At 50.4% G+C, this 10,640-nt stretch overlaps 2 protein-coding genes across 2 annotated transcripts in view; one reads left to right on the top strand and one right to left on the bottom strand.

Moving 5' to 3' along the window:
- Positions 1–461: 461 nt before the first annotated feature.
- Positions 462–3,711, top strand: CSUI_000712 (uncharacterized protein; the record flags this gene model as incomplete). The annotated part of the gene is made up of 6 exons (XM_068060943.1): positions 462–896; positions 1,276–1,426; positions 1,815–1,891; positions 2,508–2,582; positions 2,719–2,886; positions 3,631–3,711. 6 exons carry the CDS (start codon positions 462–464, stop codon positions 3,709–3,711), a joined length of 987 nt encoding a protein of 328 aa, XP_067927068.1.
- An 846-nt stretch (positions 3,712–4,557) lies between these two features.
- The window catches only part of CSUI_000711 (amp-binding enzyme domain-containing protein), a 17,065-nt gene continuing 10,982 nt past the window's right edge, over positions 4,558–10,640 (bottom strand). Inside the window, exons 10-15 of the mRNA XM_068060942.1 lie at positions 10,338–10,460; positions 9,493–9,584; positions 8,883–9,063; positions 7,533–7,622; positions 6,805–6,873; positions 4,558–5,917 (exon numbers count right to left, since the gene is read on the bottom strand). Of these exons, the coding sequence (XP_067927067.1) occupies positions 5,666–5,917; positions 6,805–6,873; positions 7,533–7,622; positions 8,883–9,063; positions 9,493–9,584; positions 10,338–10,460 (807 nt within the window). The 3' untranslated portion in view covers positions 4,558–5,665. The remainder of the gene's footprint in view (positions 5,918–6,804; positions 6,874–7,532; positions 7,623–8,882; positions 9,064–9,492; positions 9,585–10,337; positions 10,461–10,640) is intronic.

Here is a 10,640-nt window from a genome sequence, read left to right as displayed (position 1 = left end):
AGCCAAGAGGGACTCGCAGTCAACTACGGTGTGGGGCATGTGCACGAAAGGCCTAAGAGCAGGGCTGACGGGGCCCTGAAGGAGACCTTCACGGTTACGGGGACGCAAGAACAGGGCTCCCCTCCCCCTTTCTGGGGTGTGAGCTTACTAAGTTGAATGACCACTAGCTTACAGCTCTCACAGGGCATCTTTCACCAGCAGACTGAGACTGAGATCTGTCCAGTCAGTTTTGATCTGTGGCGGCCCCCAGAGCCAGCTGAGCTGCTGGGATTGTAGAACGACCAGCTGATCCCCGATAGAAGGCAGCAGCCGCTTTGCTTCTTCTGTTGCGCCTGTGTCATATAGTTTCGCGTACAAAGGTAGGCCTTCAGAAAGACAGCAATAGCTTGAGGACTTCAGCTCACTGGGGCCGCGACCTATTTAGGCCCGTGTGGCCGTCGTGTACTTCGGCACCGGCAGTTATGGAGAAGCCGGAAGACAAGTCTCCGAGTGCGCACAACTGCGCACTCGAGGATGCGTTAACAAAGCCTGTGGAGCCTGTGGAAGGCCATGATACCTCTCGCGAGTGTGCGGACGGAGAGGCGGACAGAGAAAAACTGAAAGAAAGAAGCCGCAGCGCATCGGCCTCCCCAACACGTCAGTTAGCACTATCCATTCCTGTAGTCCCAGACACGACTCTCCTGACAGAAGCGGAAACGTGCCTTGAAAATCTTCGCAAATGGAGGCTTCAACAAGAACAGAGCTTACAAGAACAACTCAACAACATAGAAAAAGTAGAAGTCAATCCTTCGACTCCGGCCATCAATACCGAGGAGCTCGACGATCTTCTCGTCCGGGGCAACAGCGTCATACAGCAAATCCAGGCGACACGTTCGGGGCTGCGGAAGGAGATTGAGGTGCGCTAGACAACCGGGCAACTTGAGACCACAGCGAGGCGCTCCGCGGCTGAGCCGGTACGCAGCACTGCATGGATACCGTCTGACCCTGGGGTAGCGAGCCGGTGCCATCTTGGTAGTTGATTGAGGACTGGTTTTGCAGGCGCAGCGCCTGATTGGAACAGCACACTGGAAAAACACCGAGCGTCCAGTGTTCTAAGGGCAAACTCGAACCGGGATTCGAAATCTCCTACGGTAAAGCAAGAGGTGTGGGCCTCTTGGGCGTTGGGAGTAGAGGGCGCAGCCAACGACTCGGGTGGCGGGCTTCTCCGGGAGACTGTCTTTTGTAAGCCATAGCGCGCCTTCAACGGAAAACGCGAACTTTTTGTCTTCTTCTCAGAGCGTGCAGTCGGTATCTGTGGCAGCAAAAGAACAGGGACTCAAATTCGAAGATGTGCAGGCGCCGCTAGCGGGTCTTTCCGATCTGCCGCAGATTTCCAACTTAACGGAAGAGATTGCGAAGATGGAGCTCCAGGTCGCATGCCTCGCAGGTAGCCCATAGTGCCTTCATCCGTCTATCAAAGCCTGGAGAAGCAGCGTACACTTGCTTAGGTAAACTTCGCTTCGGAGAAGACGCTCGCAGTCTTTTCGGCAGGAGCCAGCACCACAATTATGCATCCTGGCTTCTCGAGCTTCTACGCAATCCGAAGACAGCTGTGTTGTTTTTCCTGACGCCAGTTTGAATTGTGGTGTCTGCAAGCCATAACTGAAAGTCTTTGGCTTCTCAGGCACCCCAGAAATGCCTTGGCTGCAAGGGAGACCTCGACTAAACCTCAGGATCCCATGCTGTCCACTGCACGTGCAGTCAGCACATCACACACAAGTTCGCTATGCTGCTGGCTCCCGGCAACTGGAGTCTTGCTTCTTGCGTTGGCTTAGAGATGCAGCAGGTCTGGGAGGAAGAGCAGAAGGAAACGGAGGCTCAGCTTGAGCAGCTACACACTGAAATAGGAGAGGTAGGTCCACACACCTGTTGAAATTCTGGGTTCTAAGTACACCGCTGCCGTCCACATTGATGTCGACTTAGCCAGTTTAAGATCGACTCGAAGTGCAGAAACCGGGCATTGGGTCTCTCTGGAAGAGAAAAATCGGTTCCAACCAAAAGCCGTCCGTAGGAAAGCTTTCTCAAGTTCTGACACAGGCCTGTTGGATTAGTTACTATCGCAGAGAGTTTGTGTAAGTATAGTGCCACAGCGCTAGGCAAAGTGTTCCAGCGGGTCACCTGGCTTCGCGTAGACTCACCAGGTGCTGGCGCATTCAGTCCCGTTTCCCGTTGTCTGCTGCACTTGTTGCTGTTTCACTTGCCATACCATATCACGCAGTTAGAGTAATGTGACGTGACACCCTGAAGTCCACGTGGCCTAGTTCTCCTGGGTGGCGCTGACACACCGCGTGTTGCGTTCGAACCAACAGGACATCTCTCTGTCGAGAAGCAGCTTGCGTTCGTCCACTTCCTGGTGAAGTAAAGTACCTTGAGCGGCCGCCAGCCGGAAAAGTGTACATATCATTCTCTCCGGGGAGAGCAGAGACCTGTCCACGGGTACGCGGTTTGACTGTCTCCGGCGTCTTCAGTACTGCTCCATAATCGAGGAGGCACTTGAGGAGACCACCAGGAACGAAGCTATCATTGGACTCCTCCACCGACAGGTACGGTCCTTTAATCCATCTCCTTCCGTCTGCTGTGCTCGGTGTTCCGCCTACAGCAAAACTTCGGTACTTTCTAGCCGGCGTGGCACTATAGTCCTCTCCTTCCCGTACGCATCAACCGGTACTTTGCTTTCAGGACCGCCGTGGCGAGGAGCAAAAAGACTCGGCAGGGCCAGAGAGGCCCGTTCCGCCTGCTAAGGCCGCATCCCCGGCTAACTGCACGGACAAAGGTCTCGGACGTTCCGACAGTTCGACGACGGATCTCGATGAGTTCATTGATTCCGTTCTTTTGCAGTGCGCCGAGGTAAGACGTGTTTTCAGCGTTGCGCCAACTGACATCTCGAGCCTGAGAATTCCTTGACGGCTCCGACCGTTGATGGCAAGAAGTGCACTTGCGTGTGAAAGGCACAAAGCGGTATTTCTTGTGCGCTGTCTCTGCGATGGGTAACCGACCGCGTTCTTCCGTACACCCAACGGACCCTGCGCCTTTGCGTTTGTTGGCAGCTGCCAAACTATGTTGACATCTCGTCAGGCACACTCTAACGCTGAAGTATCCGAGTTTTTGCGTGTGTGTCCCAGCAAGGGTAATGCTGCCGTCTGGAGGCGCCTCTCCTTTTTTTCCGCCTCTCCACTATACTTTTTTTCACATGGGGTGCCAGTGCGGAGAGAGCCGGAGAATGTCAGGCTCACAATCACGCATATACGAACGAAAGGGACACTCTATGTGATGGTGGGCACGCCACTCGTGGTGGGTATCCTTGTGGACGCACAGCTTCAGGTCTGAGTGGAAGTGAGTGCATGTGCCGGATATCGGCAGAAGTCGCGGACGCAGGTGACATCGTGTTTGGCGCCATCTTCCTGCCGCTTCCCGAGGGTCTTTTTTCTAACCGAGAAGTCGCTGGCCTTGTTGCTCGAAGGGGAGAGGACGGCCAGAGGCCTCTTCATCGACCACATAGTTGTCCGGGTTCCTTGCCCCTTATGTTAGCTTCAAATAAACACCCGTTTTCTCATCCGCTCCTAGCCGGTGTGTCTTCCATGCTCTCTGCAGGTCGACAACCTTCTAAATGTTGCTCTCCAACCTATCATAGAGAGTGATGCCGCAGAGCCGCAGGGTGCGACAGCTCTCTGACCGGCAGAATGCCCCCCCTTGTTTTTGTTCAGGACAGCGTAGCTCCCTACATTGAGACATGTGAAGCGATAGCCGAGATCTGAGACTGTTCAGCCCAGGGCAGCCATCTGTCTGTTTCCTCGCGCGGCAACATTCGCACTTGGAGTATTTCTGAAGGTAGCACCCCGATCTCCCCGGCTGCCCGAGCTGCAGGCGTTAGCACGAGCGTTATCGAGCCTGATACTGCAACCTTCGCTGCTAACCAAAGGCTGGTTCGCCATAGCACCAGGAGTCAGGCTCGACCCGGAAACCGCCATGGGCGCTGAGCTGTCCACTGCCACCGCTCCCGCAGCGAACATCCCTGACGTGGCTCAAAGAGAAGAAGTGTGCGCCTTTCCGCTGTCGAGACTGATCCCGAGACTGACCCCTAAATTACAGCGGCCCCGCTCTCGTTCAAGGCGGGGAAGCTGGGGCGACGTGCTTTGGCATGTGGTGCATGGTTGAACAAAGCCTACTTTCTTTCCGTGTCAAACTGCGCCGGCCGCTCCTGGGAGGCCTTTTTGACTGCCAGTCACAGTACTGCATGTCCGCGTGGCGCGTTCAAACCCAGAATCTCCTTACCAGACCGGCCAATAACCATGGCCCGGGATTTTGAAAGCACATTGTTCTTGCCCGACAAGCGGAACGACAAAAAAAAGGTCTTGTTACAAAGGGGACATTAGCTGGCATACAGCAAACTCCAACAAACGTGATGAAGATACAAGTGTATGGCGCTCCCTCCCCCGCGCACGTGAAAGCCATCCCGGCTATACACGGATACTGAGCCGCTCCTGGGATGTCGTAATATACATATATATATATACATACCACAGCCGCAATATAACCTGAGCGACAGGCAGCCTCAATCAAAAGTGAAGAATTACTAGTATTATATGATCAATGACGGTCACTCCCACCCAACAGGTCTCTACCGCCGAGCCGCAGGACTAGCGTGCTACTACTGCTACTACTGCCGCTTCCCGGAAACGGACTCGGAAAGCCAGTCTCGCGTGACGTGCTTGTTATCTGCCTCCCGTTACACAAAGAACACGCACATTGAAGGTACACGAGAAGTGAAAAGGCCCTAGCGCAGCTACGCGCACCGCAAGGGAGCGTCCCACGCGCCAGCGGGGGGCTTCTATTCGGATTAAACCCTATCACGAACAACGAAGCACAGCCAGCTGTCCCGGTGATCGGGCCGATAGGCTGCTGTGACTCTTGTGGTCGTGGGACACCATTCAACGGCCGCAGAAAAACAACAAAAGGTATCTTTTCTCTAAACTTGGGGGATTATTTACGAGACACTGACTTGAGCCGCAAACTAGTCCCGCAGCGATACAGATCGGCAAAAGAAGTAGAAGAACATCCGGAGTAGCTCTGTTGGTTCCGTGTAGACACAACTCAATGGACACGCCTCACGCACGCTATCCCTGCCACATTCACTTGCCCTTTCTCACCCCAGAATCAAGCTGAAGACCCCGCAAGGGCACTACACAGAACAACCCGGTAAAGTCAGCTCGCCGTCTTTTCCCGGCGGCTAAATTTTGGAGAGCCGGCGCGCCCGACGAGACCCCCCCGTCAACTCGTGAGGGACACGGAACAACGCCTGTACGCATGCTTTCTTTACCGTATACACGAAGTTCAAAAGGCATAGAATCACCGACACACACCTGCCCTTTCGTCAGTTGGCGTGTCGGGGCATGGCGCAATAAATAGATCTCGTCACCTTTCGCCAGCAGACCACAATGGCCCTCTTGGCGTCATCACCTATCAAGGGGCTCATTCTAGAGTCGTTTTTCGTTACTTAGCGGGCAGGCGGACGACTATACTATTCTCATCACTTGTATGAAAACTTTCCTAAAAGGCCAGTGAGTGAATATCTTCTTTGCCATCCCATGAGAATCAACAGATCTCTGCTGATAGGGGGCGATACAAACTACTGCTCACCCTTCAACTCCTCGTATAGCTGATCTATCTCTTTGCGGAATTCTTTTTTCGCTTGCTTCCGAATCACTTTCATAGTCGGTGTAGCCAAGCCGTTGTCAGTGGTAAAAGGGTGCGGCGTTAAGAAAACGTTCTTAGGCTCCTCAAACCGGTACACTCGTCCCCTAGAGACCTCCGCAATAGAATTAAGCACTGTTCGGCGTAGTGCAACATCCTTCAGCAAATCGCAATATGGAACTTCCTCCTGACGAACGCATACACCAATCACACAGGCGCTTCCGCGTGTCGTTTTCAAAGCTTTATTATCATTCTAGATCTGTCCCTTGTGGTGGTATGCTTCGCAAACTGTCGGGCACCAAAGGAGTCCTTCCTCCTACTACCCTTACCCAGCAACGTCTCAAGTCAAACAGACCTGCGTGTGTGTTTACAGAAACAACACCAGGCGCATGCAGCGTAGTGAAACATCATTTTCGACAAGACGTGCTCTCAGCTTGGGAGAAGGTCTTTATGTCAACCTGTACGTCTGAAATTCGGGGTTACGGAGTGCTCCAATTCCTTCCGGCCCGCGCGGCTTCGTATCGCCAGCACGACTCCCCAATCCTAACTAGCCCCTCCTACAGAACATTTTGTCTGAAGATGTACATATCCATACCTACATGCTACAGTGTCACTACGTGTCAGATACGCGAGGCATATTCAAAAATCTCGACCGCCTATTGCAGCGCACATCAGTACCGTACGAGTACGCCTGTCTCTACGTAAGAGAGCGCATTCCGTCAAAGCCATATATACCTTGCAAGTACGGATGTCTTCCCGAGCGGCTAACAGGTTGACTCTACACTTCGTGTAAGCACTGTGTCTATACATATGCCTAGACAGTCAAATCTTAGCAGAGACGTAGGAAGAACTACCGCCGACATGTTTTTCTTACGCCGGATTGTGCCGTCCCTTCCTTCCCTCCCCCTTGTGGAGAGAAGTGATCTACATATGGGTTGATCCACGTGTGCAAAGAGAGCAGGTTTAGGGCATACTACGATTCATTTCATCATCATCATTATTCACACCACCTCCATTCCCCTGGTCCTATATGTGCTTTCTAAGAGACAAGAAGAGAAGAGGAGACCAATTTACCTTTCCGTGCTTCTTCGCCCATTCCAAGACTGGCTCTTTGGGTGGCACAACAACAGCAACTAGGCAATTCTGCAGAAGAAAACGGAGGCGTGAAGACTAACAAGTAACGAAGGGGGGTAGGCATAGCGAGTACACAGTTGATCTATCTCTCTATCCTTCCTACCAGTCAAGGACTATGTAATGGTGTTTCTACTATGATACTGCATACCAGCAAACATATATACATACGGGATGTGTAAACATATATATAGCTAGAGAAGTCGGAGCTAAGAGGCTATACGGTGAAGTCAAGACTTTGTCCGAACTTGGTTGCTAGGAGAATACTGCAAAATCATCCATCCCTCCACTGCTGTGCAGATCGACAAACGTATACGTCATATCTACCCCCCCCCCTTTCCGAAATCCCTCAGTCACGTCTGGAGTCTATACAGCATCTACCAAGGAAGAGGAAGTCCAACCGCCTCTAAAAGACACGTTTCGCGAGTCAGTAAGCACGGCCTGTCACCACTGTATCGAGGACGTAGGCATTCATCTGTTACATCATCCGATACGGCCTAACACACGACACAGGAGCTTTCACCTTCCCCCTCATGCTTCATCTCCTCTTCTTCACAACCCTTTCTTCTCTTTGTTGACAGTTACGTACACAAGGTCACCTGTCAGCGGTGCTGTGGAAGGACCTCTCCCTATGCTCCACCTCTCTTACATACGCCCTATAGACGGCTCACCTGAACCGAATCTCCATGAAGATAGATTTGCTCCACGTACGGCGAAGCGACGAAGATGTTTTCAAGTCTTTCAGGCGCAATATACTCCCCCTGTTTGTTCATGACATACAGAAGAAAGGAAGAAACACACCTGGCAACTTCTCAAACGTCACCTCGATGGCTTTCTATACGCCCACTCTAACACACTAGACTCTCAAAGGACTCTAGCATAGATCGCTGAAAATAAAGACAACAGAGAGAAATTCACTCCGACAGAAAGACTAGCTCTTCGAACGTTTTGCCTCCGTTTGAATGCATGTGAATATGTAGGTCACCATGGGGGTGACAGAATGAAGTCCCCGGACACGTAGGTACACATGCAAGAAGCAACGTCATAGTCTGCTACTTTCCACATACACCCTCTCTCTGTGCTAACCACGGTCCTAAGTCGTATTCTCATGAGTGTATGATTTCGAAAACTTTTCTCCTGACAATCGACAGAATGAAACACCAAGCGCGATTCGTTCTGATCCTGATCTTTCTCAAACAAGCGAAAGAGCGAGGAGGGAAATTGGCTAGTGTATTCACACCTAAGCAAGGGGAGATCATTCAAGACGGATCTACAGCGAAGTTTCTGAGAAGCCAAAGTCATATCTCCAACTAATGAGTCGCTTGGAAAATTGGACTGAATGAGATGCGTAAGAAGAAAAGGTGTTACGAAGAGGCTGTGGCGTAGAAGATCACCCTTCAACCGAGCCACCGCGTTACCCTACATTCGATGCCTACAGTAACCCCCGTACACCAGCCTTGTACACGCGACTGCAGAAAAAAGGAAGTATTATCTAATCAAAGCCAGCAGAATTCCAGTTTGAGTCATATGCAGCCTAAGCCTCCTACGTGCTTCGTTTCAGCACATCATGACACTGGGACTGCGCATGTGGATACTCATGGGTATCTCTCTAGTGTACGAAATGGAGTATCCTCCACTTAAGTGTAAGACTTGAACTCCACCTTGACCTTGATAACCACTGAATCAAGCTCTTGCTTGGGACTAACTCTATCTCGTATTGTATAGTCATTCTCACACTTGAGTTTGTCAAGTAGCTATCTCACAGGCGGATCGACCAGCGCCTCCTACGTTCTCTTCATCTTCCTCTCACAGATATAATACATCTATTTTCTTTTCCTTTCTCAAGAAGAAAGACGAACTGCGATCACATCCCTACATGCAAATCACTACGGGCCTGCAGTCCCCTCTGATGTAACTAACCCCCTCTAGGAAAATCAAACTTCTGACTCGTCCATATATATATATATATATAGAGAGAGAGAGAGGTGTATGTACACACATGATTGAGTGTATTTTTTGACCTGAGCGAGTTTGAAGATATTCTTTGCACGATCAATAATACGTGGGGCTCCTGAAGGTAAGAGAAGCTCGACAACATCTCCGGTGCGAAGCCATCCGTCTTTATCTAGAGCTGCCTCTGTTGCTTCTCGATTCCGGAAGTATCTCTTCATAATAGAAGGACCTCGTACCCATAGCTCTCCTCTGTGAAAAGAAAAGCAGGTGTATATACACAAGGGGGAAAGAAAAAAAAGTCACCAGGCAAGGCTCTTATGCATGCTTAGGAGCTCGAGTAAGTCATGAAGCACTATCGATAACGTACAATCTGCATCTGTACGCCTACTATAGCAACTGTTCTCACATACCAAGCCCGTGTCAGCCTTTAAAGCATTTATCAAGCGGTATCTAACTCTTCCCCCTATACTTCCAAAGAGCGACATTCGAAGAAACGGTGAAATGTTCCTGAGTATCTTCCGAGGAGACTGTACGATGGAGCCTCATGCTTCAATCTACCACATGGATGGGTATCTGCAAATGGGAGAGACTTCCGATGACCTGCAGATGATTCTGACTCGCCTCGGAGTTTCTGAAGCCGCTGAATAGCGTAGATCAGGGAGAGAAACAACTTTGAACTCGCAATGGGGTAGCGGACCTCCTAGCGTTCCTTTCGTGCTATCAGATGCTTCTTGTAGAAAACATATACCTGTCTCTGTCATACCCCAGCCCTATACACATATGACACATCATGAAAACCTGTAGGCTACTTCTTACACGGTCTATCTATAAATGACGATCTATGAAGTCGTTTTACGTTTATTCTCTTATCTACCTTACGATACTTCAGGTGTAGGTAGGTAATACAGCCCGCTATGGATATAGCGTGGATACATGTAGATAGATACATGTATCCGCGGTGCTCTCGCGCTTGACGACTTGCAGAGCATTCATAGGGCCTTGTAGTCTATAGACAGGAAAGAGATAATGATTTGAGATATTGAGTTACACTCGACTTTTTAACAAAGTCGTTAAGAAAGAAGCCCTGATCGCTTTCCCGTGTCTCCTGAGAATAAGAGAGTGATGGGAAATTTAAAGAAGCAAGACATCCATTGACTGAGGTTCCATACCAGAGAAGATCCGAAGGACTGAGTGATCGGACGTCCAGGCAGCAGTTCTATACATCTCTCTTTCTCTACACCACCACTACGTACACGAGATATCTATAGCGATATCTGTATACCTTATCCATATATAGACAAGATACATGTACCCGCGGTGCTCTCGAGCTTGACGACTTGCAGAGCATTCATAGGGCCTTGTAGAAAACAAACACACGCATATATGTACATATATACGCTCGGCTTCTTTGTATGGGTATCTGACTGTATGTGAAGGAGAACCATTCCATGAAGATACTGATAGGTGACTCCCCGACTACTCCTACTACTACTAGAACTGCCGTAGACTATACTCTGGCCTACCTCGCAGACAGGTGAAGCAAGAAGCAACTGTAGAGTGATGATCGCCTCAGGTTTCATAGGGGCGCTTCCCATACATAGAGTCTTAAGACGACCTCCGAATGTTGAGCGAATCTTTGAGAAGACCTGTGGGAAGTAGAACCAATCATTATGCAAAGGGGGAGACAAAGCATAGAAGGTCCATCAAGCAACATTGACAGAAGCATAGAGGGAGGCTAGGAAAGGATGGATGTGAGAGAAGACCTTATCTTCAATGAACACCTGGGAGTTCCCTTCTGTTCGGGTCTATCTAGCTATCTATCATTA

This window comes from Cystoisospora suis (assembly GCF_002600585.1).
Source record: "Cystoisospora suis strain Wien I chromosome Unknown contig_283, whole genome shotgun sequence".
In the NCBI taxonomy this organism is placed as follows: Eukaryota; Apicomplexa; class Conoidasida; order Eucoccidiorida; family Sarcocystidae; genus Cystoisospora; species Cystoisospora suis.
This window is presented reverse-complemented; position numbering and strand designations above follow the sequence as displayed.